At 40.6% G+C, this 15,808-nt stretch overlaps 1 protein-coding gene across 1 annotated transcript in view; it reads left to right on the top strand.

The window, feature by feature from the left end:
- The first annotated feature begins 9,225 nt into the window (after positions 1-9,225).
- The window catches only part of RYR3 (ryanodine receptor 3), a 370,839-nt gene continuing 364,256 nt past the window's right edge, over positions 9,226-15,808 (top strand). The window contains exons 1-2 of the mRNA XM_036346438.1: positions 9,226-9,237; positions 10,083-10,202. Coding sequence (XP_036202331.1) covers positions 9,226-9,237; positions 10,083-10,202 — 132 coding nt within the window. The remainder of the gene's footprint in view (positions 9,238-10,082; positions 10,203-15,808) is intronic.

The raw sequence follows: 15,808 nt of genomic DNA, 5'->3' as shown, positions 1-15,808 counted from the left end.
AATTATATCATTTCTGCAAACCATAAGCCAGTTTGACTCCACATGTTCAAAAAGAACAGGGAAGCTCCAGGCAGACAGATCCCTGGCCTGTCTTGTTCACCACTGTACCCCACGTCTTGAGATAGAATCTGGAACATCAGTAGGCATGCAAATACTTCTCATATGTATGACTTAGTTCTAAATAGACCTGGAAGAAATGGATGATTTTTAAAGAAATGAGTCCTGGACAGTTCATATGGCTTTATGTACCATTAAATTATAAAAACACGTCTTTTGCCTTTAAGTGATCTGTTTTCAAAGACTTACCCATCTAAATGTCAGCCCATTAAATTCATTAAGATCTACTAATATTATCAGCATTCTTTTTGAAAAAGGCACAGTGTTCATAGCTATTAGATTTTGTGTGGAAATTGCTGCAGGCTTTGTTCTGGCTTTCAGTAAATTGGAGTGATTATGCACATACACAGAGTATCTGAGTGTGTCCTACATGTTGCGTATTTTCATTTCATTTCTTTTTTCTACAAATCTTAAAGGAGAAAATTCCCAAAAGTACCCTGCCTGAGGCACTGCCTTATATAAGTAAAATGAACCTCAAGACTTACTTTATTCTCTAGAAAGAAGAGCAGATGGTAACATGGCTCACTCCCATGAGCATAGGTATTGTCAGAAGATCAGGCTACAAGTGGGTGGGCTGTCACAGGTGAATTGCATGGCCAAGGGAAGGAACTATGCCTCAACTTAGAAGCCAAAGGTCCCAGAACCATTGATAAAAGTAAAGGAAATTTACTTAAAAATAAAGAATAGATCTAATAACATAAAAATAAAAGCATCATTGTGCAGTTTCATCAAGGTCTCTCAGTAGTGCCGTGGTAGAAACAGAATGCTCTTTGTGCCTTTCTGGGGTCACATGGCTTAGATTGCATCAAGGTGGAGACTCAGTGCAAACTCATCAGCATTTATAATATGAAACTGGGAAGTTGACGCTTCCTGGTCAAATCTCCTTTATAAAATCAAGTTCAGGGCAATGTTAGATCCTAAGACCTGAATTTTCCTTCTGTAAGTGTATTATCGACCCTTGCCACCTCTGAGGTTAGACATGGAACATTGTGATTTGCATTTGTATTTTTCCCCATTCATTCCTCACCCTGAACGATATGCCTAAAGGAGAAAGAAACCAAAGGTGTGTGGGCATGCACCTAGGTGTGGTCACTACCTGATGTGTTCTCATTGGGTGGGAGAGACGTATTCAAAATACTGATATTACAATTTTATAGAAAACCTTTTTGTAGCAGTTGGAAGAAATTGATTTTTTAAAAGAAAAACATCTTATGGGCCTGAAATTCCCGTGGTACCAACCAAGTCACTATTTGTCTATCCTATGAGAATAGAAAATTTTCACAAATTGGCCATTGCTTCTAGGAGGACATGCTGTAGGCCACTGAATTCTTCCATGTCAGGTAAGGGCATGTTCTACATGACAGGAAATTGGTTACATACGTAAACCCTAGTACCTGCTTGTCTTTCTAATCAATTTAGGGCAAGGCATGTGTATCTCTTAGCTCGCTTCCCTGCAAGTTCCAAAGGAACCCATCCATGGGAAAGGCTGAGTAGATTTTTTAATCAAGCCTCGAACTCTGCCTTCTTGGCAATGGGGAAAGGTATAAAGAGGGAATAGAACCTTCCTCTGGTTGCTGGAGCAGAAAGGGTCCTGCAGGCTGTGGGTCCCTCCAGCTGAGACTGAGGATTATTTGGTCACTTTCCATAAAGAAATAAAAGAGTATAAAGAATTCATAAATTTTTGTGGGCATTGTATTTAATAGGGGGGAAAATGACTAGTCTTTCATTCTGTGACTATTTGAATGCCTACCATGATTGGGCATTGTTTTAGGCATTGGGGATATAGTGGTGAGCAAAGCAGTGTCCACAAAGGTTATGTTCTAATAAAGGAGAAGAGAGATAAGAAACAAGTAAGTATATATTCTTAGGTAGTAAGTAAAGTTAGGAAAAAAGGCACTGAGCAGGTCCTAAAGGAAATGAGGAAGGGAGCCCTACCAGTATCTGGCAGAAGAGCATTCTGGGCAAAGGGTTTGAAGAAGAGTCATGCTGCAAAGATTTGAGCTCCTAGAAGGATGTCAGTGCAGCTGAAGCTAAGCAAGCAAAAGCATGATGGAAGAGAGATTGTGGAAAGTGGGCATATTTTTAGGACCTCATAGATCCCAGAAAGAATTCTGCCTTTTTTTCTGAGTAAGACGGGAAGCCACTGGAGAGTTCTGAGTAGTGAAGATTTCAGTTATATTTTCAAAACCTCCCTCTGGATAAAGTGTAGAGAAGAAATGTGAGTGGGAAACAAGTTCAGAGGTGATTGCAATAATCGTGATAAGAGATGATAGCAGGAGCCAAGTGGTGGTGAAGAGGACGTAAGGTGATCCAATTGGATGTATTTTGAAGGTAGAAAATGGGTAGGATTTGTGGATGTGAGGGGAGGAGAAAAAAGGGGGTCAATATGACTCTAAGATGTTTTAAATTTTAAAAAATCTTTTTTTCCTGAGCCACCTGAAGAATGGAGTTGTCATGTCTTAATATAGAACAGATTACAGGAAGAACATACTTGGAAGAGATGATCAGGAGTCAGATGTTGCACATATAACTTGAGATGTCAATTAGACACCCACATAGAGATGTTAAATAAGCTATTGGAAATAATGAGTCTGGAGTTCAGAGAAGTTTGAGCAAATTTATGCAAAAGATACAAATTTGGGTGTCATCAGTATACACATGGTTTTCAAAGCCATGAGATCACCAGGGGGACAGTACAGGTAAAGAGAAGCCTGAGGAGTAGCCCTGGAGCACTATTTCAGCATTGAAGAGGGGAAGTAGGATGAGCCAGCCAAGGACGCTGGGAAGGAGCTGCTACTATACAGGAGGGAAAAGCAAAAGAAAGTATACTCACCTTACAAGACAAATGAGTAAAGTATTTAAACAAGAAAGGAATTATAGAGTATATCAACTTTGTCTCTTGGGATTCTGAAATTTCTATTTCACTAAATTTGCAACAATCAATGAATAGCAAAGAACCACTCTTAATTTTTGACCAATTCAAAAACAATAAGGATTTTTAGAGATGTCCCAGGGACACAATATATTGTCAGTCCCTGAGAACTGGACATGGACTAGTTAGCCTCTTCCTTTGTCTATAACCTCTGGCTTCATCATTTTTTAAATTAGATGAAGAACATTTGTGTGTCTCGTGTCATTGTGGAAGCAAACAGGGTAGAATAGATCCCTTCATGTAATCCTGACTATTTCTATGTTGTCATCCCAGACACTATGAGTAAGAAAATGTGAAAAAGGATCTTTATTATGCAATTTGATGCATAATTATTTTGTTAATTGTATTAGTTGTTTTTAAAAATATACAGTTCTTTCATTATTTTCACAAATTTTTGTGCTTTTCTACTCAGTACCAAACACTATGCTAGGCACTGAGGATTCACAGAGAAATGAGAGGCTCCTGTCCCCAGGAGCTCAGAATCTAAGGAAGCAAATAGTCAAAATGATTGCTATTTAGAATACACAAGTAGCCACCTGTGTCAGTAATCCTTGTGAAAAAGTGGGGATAAATAGTCTCATCATCCGAAAGCCCTTATTTTTTTTCAAGAGGTGCTTTTGGGTAAAGCCGTAGAATGAGCTCTTTCACTCATGTCTTTGTTATGTGCTAAATATAATTTAGCATCAGTTCCCTAAAATCATCCCTCATGTTCAAGATGAGTGGCTAAGACACATCTTCCCTTTTTAAAGCAATAACTGGCTATGGATTTTCCTCTGCAGTAATATCTACACTTAAATGTGGGCCATGAAATCTGCTGGCCTGCACTCTGTCCCACGTGCTCCCTGCACACAAGCTTCTTGGTACCAGTGATGTGCAGATGTAACTATAGGACTGTCATCAGCTGTCGAATGATCTACCTTAAATAGGGCTGTCAGCCACTTTGTTTTACTCCAAAAAGTTCTTTACAAATGACCCAGAGAGAAGAGAGAGAACCAAGGTGTCCCCAGCCGTCAACTCAGAGATGGCAAATATGCTTGTTCTGGCCTTGGGCTATGAGCCAGGGTGCAAGAAAGAAGCAATAGGGATAGAATAGGCAAGTTCCATTCATTTTCAAGTTATAACTAGAGGAGGGCTATAGTAAAAGCTTTACTTTGTCAGAGCTGACCTGTGATAATAATATGAAATCTAAGCAAAGAGAGCCAAAGGCTGTATGTTCATGTCCAGGGACAATCACTCAACACCATCATAAGCTGAATCTATAACAGGAATAGCTGGTGCTTGCATACTGAATAGCTTGGAGGGATGCCGACATACGATATACCTTGGATTTTAATTATTTTCCCTCTCAGCTACAAATTTTAGGGTGATGTTCATTCCTTGCAGTATTGTAGTCATTGGGCACAGAACAATGTTGTTTTATAGGATTTTTAGCTCCCTGGCAGTTCTCTCTGGCATTGCGCTCTGTGGTTGGGTTACTTTGCAGTGTTGTATGGCCATGTGAGAGGGCTGGGAACTATCTATTTTTATCAGCACCATCACCATTCCTTAGAGTCAGGAAGACATGAATTTAGACTTACTGTGAAGATCAGTCTCTTGGGGTTAAGAGGGCCAGTTTGGCACCATGGGAAAGACTGGCTTCCAATTAAGACAGTCCTAGGTTCAAGGTCAGGACCTATTACTTACATGCTGTGTGGTACACTCTGTACCTCAATCTCTTTATCTCCATTTTGAAAGTATATATATTAGTACTTACCAATTGTAAGGATTACACTGAAATACATACTATGATGGCACATAATAACTTCATTAAATATTCATTCACTAAAATTGCCTAATTCCTCTGAGCTTTGGTTTCCTCGTTCTTAAAATAGTTGTGTTGTTGTGAATATTAAACAATCTAGGGGGACATCTCAGCAGAGTATCCAATATAGAATCAACAGTTAATATCATTATCAATAATAATAATTAAGCAACAGACTAAAAATGTTTGAAATAGACTCCAAAGCCCATGAGTGCTTATTCCTCATTATTTTTTTATGTCAACATCTGTTCTTTTTTTATTCATTTCTGACTCATCAATGAAACAGTGACCCTTTCCATAATAACTCTTGCTATATGGCTGAGAGTGGAGAAATCTCTTATTTTACTCTTATTCCATATCACAATCAGCCAGCATGTGTTTGCCAAACATTATGTTCCCAGCTTGGACGGGGAAGCAGTTGTCTGCTCTAACAGAGTTTATAATTAACTGGCATTACAAGGCAAAAATACACCCATTTAATAAATTACAATTGTATGTGTAATGTGCACAAACTATTATGCTAGTGAGAAATCTGATAAGTGTAATCATGAACCAGATGTGGATCCTGCCTCCCAGGGTGACAGAGGCAGCTGAGAGGAGCAGGAGAGAGAGCATGGATAACAGACTACATGGACTGCATGAGCTCTCAGACAAGTTACTTAACTGCTCTGTAAGGGCTCCCTGTTTATCAAATGGACCTGTATAATAGTATTTATCTGAAGCTTAAATAGGTTGTTGTGCATAAAGTACAGTGCCTGTCAGAGAATCAGCGATCAGTAAGTGTTAGCCATTTCAAATTACCTAGTATAGTGGGGATAAGGCATGCATGTAAATAAGCCTAATGCAAGAGTCTGGTAATATTGCAATGAAAGTTCAGAGAAGAGAGATTGCTTGGGTTTCATGAAAAAAGGTGGGATTTGAGCTAAGCTTGGGAGGATAGTTAAAATATGAATATGGAAAAAAAGGGGCAAATCAGGGCAGCTTTAGAATTAGAGATAGCATGAGTAAAGGTATGGAGGTAGAGAATACCAAGGAGTTCTATAGGGAAGAAGTTGGGGGAACAGGTAGGAAAGTGAAGGCCCTCGAGTGCTAGTTTAAGAATTCTGTATTTGTTATGTGGATAGTGATGAGAATGCCATTATGGATTTTCAGCAGGAAATGATAAGGTCAGAGCTATGCCTCTGGCAACAAATCAGAGGAAGAATGGTCTGGCATTGTAAAAGCTTTGACTTGGTCTTTAGACCTCCAGTCTCTCCTTCCCCTGGCCCATTTGCTATAGGAGGAAGGGAAGAGAACTCAGAGACAGGAGATGATGTTTGAGTCTGGGTTGCTGAGAGGTTGAATGTGTCCTTAACAAACATAGGGAGTGTAAAAACAGACTGCAAAGGAAACCTGTCAGTGCATTGGGATGTACTGAGGTGTTCACAAGTCCATGGATGTAGTTAAGCATAGGTGAAGGTTTGGAGCCTTAGACTATCACCAGGTTGGAGGTAAAGATGACATAACAACTCCTGAGAATAAAACTGGAAGCCTAAGGAATGGATGAGATTGCTAAGGGGAAATGACAAGGACCTACTCTTGGATAATTCTTATATTTACAGGTGGCAGAAGAAAGAGAACATGGGAAGGCTCCATCTGAAAGGTAGGAAAACCAGAAAATACAGAATTGAATAAAGGAATGGAGGGGTTTTCAAGAGGCAGCATTTTATGGAGGCAGAGCAAGATTTACTTGGGAGACAGTAAGGAGTAAGGTAATAGGAATGAAGGAGAGATAAGGCTGGAGGTGGAAGGGAGAACTCACCTGGGTGGGGGGGCACCTTAAAACTCAGTCAGGGACCTTTGAATTCCTTGGTAGAAAGCAGAAAAACCTTTGTGATCTTATAGATTTTGTTTCCTGGGGACTTGAGAGATTTTTACACCTCATACCTTAAGAATGGGAATGGGTTTGAAAGGTCTTAGCATTACTGGTTATTGTGCCCTCTGACCTAGCACTTTCTTCTTTTTAGTTTGTTTCTCTTTCTCTTATAGATGGGAGGTGTAGTTATTTGATATTGACTGAGTTGAATCTGCTGTGGGTACTACAAAAAAGGGAACATTTTTTGGTCTTATTCCAGTGAAATCAGAGTTCAAACAAACTAAATATATATTACAAAAAACCATAGATTTTTAGTGGAACAAACCCCCAGAGCTGTGATATTTTCTCTATCAAAAAATATATCATTCTTCAGAAAAAGTCAAGAACCATATGATTTCACTCATATGTGGGATGTGAAACAGGACACAACAATTGAACTAATAAGACAAACAAAAACTCAGACACAGGCAACGGTATGGGATTACCAGAGGCAAAGAGGAGGTGGGAGGAGGTAGAAGAAGGTAAAGGGGGTCAAATATATGGTGATGGAAGGAGACTTGACTTTGGTTGGTGAACACAATGCAATATACAGGTGATGTATTATATATTTGTGTACTTGAAACCTACATAATCTTATTGACTAATATTTTTTATTAACCAAAATTTTCACCAGATTTTTTTAATTGCCATTAAGTGTCAGGTAAGTGGTAACGAGGCTGTTGATAAATTCCCAAAGATGTGGAGATCAGCTCTCACCTACTTAACAATATAAGAGTTTTTGCACCTGAGTAAAAGAGTACAATCTGAGTTTGACACTGGGGAGAACACAGTCTTTGGGGTGATACCAAATATGGAAGAATTTGCAACCAAAGGGGCTTCCTTGGAGATGGTACTCTCTGGAACTCCCTGGCTTGGCTTAAAGCAAAGGGTGAAAGGAAGGTAGATCCTTGAAGAGGAAGTATGCATTGGTACAAGAATGAGTAGACTAGGTGGACGGGTAGCTGGAGAGGCTGTGTTCTGTGCTTTACCAATGAGTGAGAGAAGAAATGAGGTTAAATTAACTCATCTCATGTTTCCCAATGGAACTGTGGTGCAAAGAGTTCAGTGTTGTGCGCTTGAAGGGTCCAGATGTCTGTTTCTTAAAAGTTTGTGGTGCTAATAGCTGCTGTCTGGTATAGGCTGCCACTCCAGGTGGTGCCTGCAGCCAGGTCAGCACTGAGCATACAGTTCCAGACAGCAGGTGGGGAGAAGTGAAAGTGTTTGGAGAGGGTAAGTCTGGCTCCAAGTCCCACACCCATCTGCGTGTCACCCTGAGTGATGACCTAGGGAAGGACTTGTGCTGGACTGCTCTTCAGCAAATGGTTATTGAGCCAGGTCAGGTTCGTTTCTTGCATTAGCTGATTGGCAGCCTGGGTTATGAGGATGTGAGTTATAGGACAGGTACATTTCAGAAGACACAGAGGCTCGAGGCAGCTAGTGCAAGGTCAAACCAAGGTATTTTGGGCTCCTTTGGGTGGAAAGGGCATGGGAAATGAGATCATGGAAAGAGATTCTTTAGACAAATTCTGAAGAGAAAACTTTTTCGACTTTCACCAGGTCATGAAAGTCTGTTCACAATCACGCTTCTGTGATTTTGCAAATGCCTGTTTTTTTACGGTGAATTGTGTGTAGGTGTTAGATATTTAATATTTCTCAATAGGGGGTCCTCTTGACATTTTGGACAGAAAAATTATATGTTTTGAAGATTGCAATACAGACCATTTAACTCGCACAACCCCTACTTAGCAATGCATGTAGCACCTCTCAATCATTTTGACAACTGAAAGCACTCCACAATGCCCATGCCCCTTAGGAGGATGGTATCATTTCAGGTCATTCTAGGATCTGGGGGAGACTCCACCTGGGGAAAGCCTTTATTCTCTTCAGAGGTTTCACTTAGTTCACCTTTTGAAAGCAGTGATGTTCTAGAGTTTATTCTGTTTCAGTTCAAATGAAGACCACGAATTCTGACTTCACTATAAGCAGAAGCTCTGGAATTTATTACTGATTCAATTTAATGATGAGCAGTGACATTCCAGTGCTAGCAAAAGCATAGAACTTTTTCTTCTCTCAATATTCATTTCATACATAATTTTCGTCTGTGGTTTGTGGCTCCTCTCATATCCCCATGGCCCCTGACCAGTCTCCGGGCACCAGCAGACACCTCTGTTGGAGTCTGGTGCTACTGAATCTCATCTTCCCACCAGATGGAAGGGTTTTATCTTTCCATATGGCTAGGTACAGTGCAGTCACCATTTCATAAAACCTTGTTTCCATTTAATCTGCCTGGACAAACATTAACACCAGGGGACATGGAGGTGAAAGAGAGGACAGGAGAGTGAAGCTGAGAAGGAAGCTCTAACCAGCTCATCTCTGGTTACTCCTTTAACTTAACCGCACCTGGCATCTTTCTGAGGCTTGAATATCAAAGTCAAGTGATGGTGCATAGAGGGTATGGACGAATAGATTGGAGGTGCAAGAATGGAGGAATTGGTAAGGAAATGTTTTCCTCTCAGCCTCAGGCAGAGTTATGCAAGATGAAATCATATCAGTGTACATGGAGGTCAACCTTGTTTCTGACCATCGACAAAAAGGATGCATTTCAAACAAGGTTTCTGAAATGTTAAGAGGCTGCTTTTAAGAATGATGCATAGGAGGGAGGTATTTCCCTGGGAATTTAGAATGACTACTCTACTTGACCTCCAGTTCCTTCTTTTAATGAACCTTCAAGGAGTCCCAATCTTTCTTTCCCATGTGTCTAAAACATCTGTTACCCTCCAGGTTCCTTCTGTTATATCTGGCAAATGTGTCACCTACCACATATATCCCCTCCCCTGACAAAACATGACTCTTGCCTCCTCCAAAGCCCCCCACACAAAACAGACTTTCCCTCAATGAATTCCACTTCCCTCCCATCTCTGCTGTATTCTCTGTTTCCTCAATCACATCTTATTGTCTTATTTCATATCTGGAGAGATTGCTTAGATTTGCTTTCGTATTCACTCAAGGGTTGAAATGATCTGCTCACCTGAGCTATGTGCATTGTATACATTTTACAAGTGAGGCCCATGCTGTCTGGATATGTATGTAGTGTGTACACTCCATGTACTTGCTCTTGGTGACTCCATACCAGAATCTTCATCGGGGGAGGTACTCAGTAATACCATGTGAATCAGGCATGTGAATAAAAGTCTCCTTTATCTATTTAATATTTAAAAGCATGTGTCTCTCAGTGTTCCTGATAAAGATACACCAAGGTGACTTGGGGGCCTGATTACCTTCCGCATGGAGAGGGGGGCCCCTGACCACTCACATTTGTGTGTCTGTTCTTCCTGCAGGAAGACGAAGTGGTTCTCCAATGCATCGCCAACATTCACAAGGAGCAGAGGAAGTTCTGCCTGGCAGCCGAGGGCCTTGGCAATCGCCTGTGCTTCTTGGAACCCACTTCAGAAGCCAAGGTGAGAGTAATTACCTGCCCAGCACCTTCCCCCTTGGCCTCCCAAGCAGTCATTTAGGGAATGGGGCTGCTGGGAGATGGTGATGAGGATGGTGAAGAAATTTGAAAGGACACATTTATTTATTTTTATTTTTTAAAGTTTCAAGTGTATAGCATTGTAAGTCAACATCTGTATATACTACAAAGTGATCACTCCCAAAAGTAAAGCCTAGTTACTATATATCACAATGCCTTTGACCCCTTTCACCTTTTTTTTTTTCAATTTAAAGTCTTTATTGTTTAAGGTATTACATATGTCTCCTTTTCTCCCCATTGATCTCTTCCCAGCTGTTCCCACCCCCCAGCACATGCCCTCACCCCTCTACTGTGTGTCCATGGGTTATGCTTATGTGCATGCGTACAAGTCCTTTGGTTGTTCTCTTACCACCCCCCCTTCCATGCCTTCCCTCTGAGGTTGGACAGTCTGTTCGATGCTTTTATGTCTCTGGATCTATTTTTGTTCCCCAGTTTATGTTGTTCATTATATCCCACAAATGAGTGAGATCATGTGATATTTATCTTTCTCCAACCGGCTTACTTCACTTAGCATAATGCTCTCCAGGTCCATCCATGCTCTTGCAAATGGTAAGATTTTTTTTCTTTTTTACAGCAGTGTAGTATTCCATTGTGTAGATGTACCTCTTTCACCTCTTTTGCCCATCCCAACCCCCTATCCCTCTGGTAACCACCAATCTGTTCTCTGTATCTTTGTTTTGTTTGTTCATTTAAAAAGAAAAGGGAACATTATTTCTTGAATGGGAAGCAGATCAGATTTAAAACATAACTGTCTCCAGCCCAGGATGTGTTTCAGTGGGAACCTAGAGCATCAGCAAGAGTTAGAGGACCTTGTCTGTCTGTGTTCACCAGGACACAAGGAGGCCTTGTGCCGGGGTCCAGCCCCAGCAGGTCCAGGGGTTCCCAAAGGTGTGGATGGAGTCGGCAAAGAAGGAATGACATGGAGGCAGCGTTCAGTTGATCAGCAGCCTAGCCAGGATCTCCAGCCAGGATCTCCAGCCAGGTTCTGGTCTGGATCTCCAGAGAGGTTCTGCTTCAGATCTCCAGCCAGGTTCTGTGTCCATGTTCTCTTGCTAGGTTCTCCAGCCAGGTTCAGTCCAGGTTCTCCAGCCAGATTCAGTCACCAGGTTCTAGTCAGGTTCTCTTGCCCATTTCTGTAGTCAGGTTCAGTCCAGGATCTTTTGCCATGTTCTCTCCAGCGAAGTTCTTCTGTCTCTAGTTCTGTGTGTTCTGTCTTCTTACATCTGTATTTATACCAGTTGATTCCAATCCTATCAATCTCTATTTCAAAGGTTAGGGGGTTTCTTATCTCCATTCCAGGGAGTAAAGATTATGTAGCTTAAGCATGATTGTTCGTAGTTAAAGTGATTAATTACCCACCTGGCACTTAGTTAAGAGGTTTTATTCCCTCCCTAACTTCAGGGGAAAATCCCTACCTGGGGAAACAACCTTTCTCAGAGACCTTGGTTAAAACACATAGTGCCAAGAAGGTGAGCAAACATATTAAGAATGGTATGCCATATATGCCAGGTCCCTTGAAACAGCAAGCATGGACCGGCTCCTGGCAGCCTTGAGATCACCAACAGAACTCATGGAGGAGGTTCTTTTAATACTTCCAGAACTCTTTTTCTTGTTATTAATTCCTAGAAATCTGAGTGTGTGTTCTTAACTGCCAGTTGTCATCTATTGCTATGGGGATTTATGGGAACTGGGGCCTGTGTTTCATAACAAGCACAACACTCTGAGTTTTGACTGTGCTGAGACTGTTGTAACTGTTTGCCTGTTGTGACCTGGGGGCAGAGAGAATCTTGCTCTGGTCCCTGCCTGTGTGATAGCATGTGATGTCAAACCAAACTTTTCTCCTTGCATTTTTGGATTGTTTCTGCTTTTTATGATCTGTATGTCAAGTAGATCTGTATGCTCAGAATTCTCAGTCCTGGCAAAATGCTTATTTGGGGTTCTCCAGAGAAAGAAAACAAATAGAATCTCTCCCGCTCTAGGTGGGTGGGAGGGTGGGTGGGTAAATGGATGGATGGATAGATAGATAGATAGATAGATAGATAGATAGATAGATAGATAGATAGTTAGATAGATACATAGGGACTTATTTTAAGAAATTGACTCATGTGGTTATGGGACTGGCAAGTCTGAAATCTATTAGGTCAGATCAGCTGGAAGTTCAGGCAGGAATTATGCTGTCTTAGGCACAATTTTCTTCTTTTAGTTTTTATTGTTAAGACCTCTGATTGGGTGAGACCCACCCATGCTATCAAGGGCAATCACCTTTAAAATCAACTGATTATAGATATTAATCACATCTATGAAATATATATTCACATCAACACCTAAACTGATTAAACAACTGAGTACTGTAGCCTAATCAAATTGAAACACAGCCAACCACCACACCGTCCAGGCTCAGCTTTTCTTGCAGAACCATATTTTTAAATTTATTATTTTGTTGAGAGAATTACAGATGTGATTTTTTTTGTCAGTTAGAAAATGGTTACATTTTCCAATAGGACCAGCTGGTTGGCATGGCATTTCTCCAGATGAACATACACAATACATACACATATGCAGAGTTTGACCCAAGCCTAGAACACATCTCCCAGAGGCCCTGTCCATTACGCTCTCTCTCATTGATCCACACACAGCGCCAATACCAGTAGGACAGAGTCACATTAAAATAAATGGCAGAACAAAGACATAAGGAAGATTTTATCTTTTTAAAGGTCTTAGACTTGATTTCCCTGAGGCCTTTTCTCATTTGCTTTTGGTCTGAGGTGTATATTTTTCTTTTCATTCCCAGCAGTCTGGAATAATAGGAAGACCATTCGACTAGAAGTCAAGAAGTTAATTCTCAATCATTAGCTAGTCACCTGACTATGGGCAAGTCACTCAGCCTTGATTTCAGTTTTCTCATCTTCCAGAATGAGGTGCAGTCTGATACAGGGGAGTGTTGGCCTGAATTAGAAACCACTGCTACCATTTTCTAATCATCCATTGAGTGGGGCATGGGACAGAGGTGTAGGGCACAGGCTCTGGTGCCAGACTGGCAGAGTTTGAATCCTGTCTTTGTCATGCAGCAGGTAAGCCAGGACCTTTCTGAGCTTAGTTTCTTCATTTGCTTAATGGGAATTTTATAGTAACTTCCTAATAAGGTTGTTATTAGGATTAAATGGGTTAATAATGTGAAGTGCACAGCACATGTAAGTTGCCTAGTACATTGTAAACTCTGTGTAATCATTGGATATTGTGATTTAATCTTACCTAAACCACACAACGTAAAGCAGATTAAAAACAACTATATCTCATAACCTAAAAATGCTTTGTATCCCCTAGGTATAAAAATAATGGTTCATGGTTATTAAAAAATTTCATGCATGTGGCTTTATTGGTTTACTTTTGCTTCCTGGAATAAGTAAGTGTCCAGGGGTAGAAGTAATGGTGTCAGAAGCATGAACAGTATTAAACTGCTTTTCTAAAAGGATTTACCAATTGTTACAGTTGGCATGCCCACTATCATTTCATGAGTGTATGCCTCTTTATACATAGCAATAAGGAAAGTTCACTATGAGAGCTTCTCACAGAGAAATGGGGTCAAGTACATAGAATGGCTAGAGTAGGTAGGTATTCAGAAATTTTTGTTACCATTCCTGGGAGCAGCCTGCTTGATGAAACCATTTTCTGCGACCTTAGTCTTTCCTGCAGTCAGCTACAGCTATGCATACATCCCTCTGGTATGTCCCCTCCCTTTTCACTAAATACTGCACCTAATTCTCTACCATCCAATTTCACAGCTAGCTGAGTCATTGTTAGGTTCTTGGAAACTAACGTAAGATCACTTCTTGCAATGAAGTGAGAAGGTATATTCCCAAGCCTGGCACTGGGCATGAGGTGCAGACATTAAACACTGCTCTTATCAGAGTCAACCAGTGACCTTGGGCTTTCCTAGTCAAGGGTATTTAAATCTAGTTGAAACTCAGAGAGAGAAAATTGATATGCACTCTAAGGAGAAGACAAACCTCAGAGAAAGAATGGATGAGATAAGGTTGTCAACGTATACTTTAGTGTACAAGCCCTGAGAAAAGGAGGTCCTCTTGAAGCAATGAGTGAGATGGTAGAAGAATAAGAAGCAAAAGTATAAGAATATCAACACTATCTGTACACATGGAGACTATTTAGCACATTGAAGAGCTCTTGTCACTTTGATTCCCATATGCCATGCCCCACCCTTCTCCTGAAACTGCAGATGTTAATTGATGGATAAAACCATCATTCAGTGTCCCTTTTAACTAAGCACAGCTCCAGGAATTAAAAAGCATCTTGTTTTGTAGGAAAGACTCAGAATTATATCAAGACCAAGAAACATGGAGAAAACCATTGCTTCTTTATTTTATTTATGAAATCAGCAAATGTTTATTTACTGTCATTTTTTAGTAGACTATCTGTTCCCAGGAACCAGGATTAATTATTTTTCCTCTGGTCTTTTGTGCGTGTGTGTGTGACCTGTTGTGTATCTGCAGCTTCCACCAAGAGATCTTGTTTTGTTATACTTAACATCCAGACTCAAAAGACTCTCATAAATCACTTGGCAGCAGTCTGTTCAGTGGGAAGTGTAAGGCATTCCTGTAAGGATTCTTGGAGTGGTACGGGTGTTGGCTTCTGAATCTCCCCACTTCCTCCCCCGACCCCACCCTAACATCCCTAGGTGACAGCTCAGGTGCAAAGAGAGAGGTCTATATCAGGCAGGTATAATAATCACCATGGCTTAAAAGCCTCAGGCACCACAGGAACCAGTGTATCTTGTAATAGCTTTGGGCCTCTCAACAAAAGACCACACCAGCTATAACAGTCTTCACATTTGGATAATCACAAAGATATGGCTTCCTATAAGGTATTGGTAGTGTTCCCAGTCATGAATCAAGACACCAATCAGGGATCATTTTTACTGTAAGTAATGTTCCCTAGCAACATAATTAACATAACAACTTTAGCATGTTGCCCCCAAAAACAAAACTGGACAGCTAACTGAAGGTCGAATTCTCATGCAGAAGGGGAAAAGAATTTCATAAGCCATATCCCACAGTAATCTTCACGGATGACAATTATTAAACCACTGTGGCCTTGTCAGATGTTTAGGGAATACCAACACCTTTCTAAATCCTTATTTCTACCATCTTTAATTTTAGATCATCAGCAAAACGTAGGAAGAATATGGGAACTTCTTAGACCAAGAGTTATTTGTTTCTTCCACTGATTTTAGTGATGATGAAACTAAAATTGATGAAGTGAAACAATTTACCCTGGTGTCCTTGAAAAGCTAGTGAGAGTCTGAAGTCCTTGGGCTCTGGGTGTCTCAGAATGAAGATCCACCTCTCTGTTCGGGAACACTTTGTCTGTCTTCTTGATCATGGTTTATTCAAAATAGAATTTCAGTTTCAAATCCAATTTTCAAACTGAACATTTTCAGGAGAAATTGTGTTCCTGTTGTTTTCACCACCTTTCGAAAATGAAGAACAGTCTGCTATGGTTTCTGCAAAGCCGTAT

Source organism: Myotis myotis, unplaced genomic scaffold (genome assembly GCF_014108235.1).
Source record: "Myotis myotis isolate mMyoMyo1 unplaced genomic scaffold, mMyoMyo1.p scaffold_m19_p_1, whole genome shotgun sequence".
Classification (NCBI taxonomy): domain Eukaryota; kingdom Metazoa; phylum Chordata; class Mammalia; order Chiroptera; family Vespertilionidae; genus Myotis; species Myotis myotis.
This window is presented reverse-complemented; position numbering and strand designations above follow the sequence as displayed.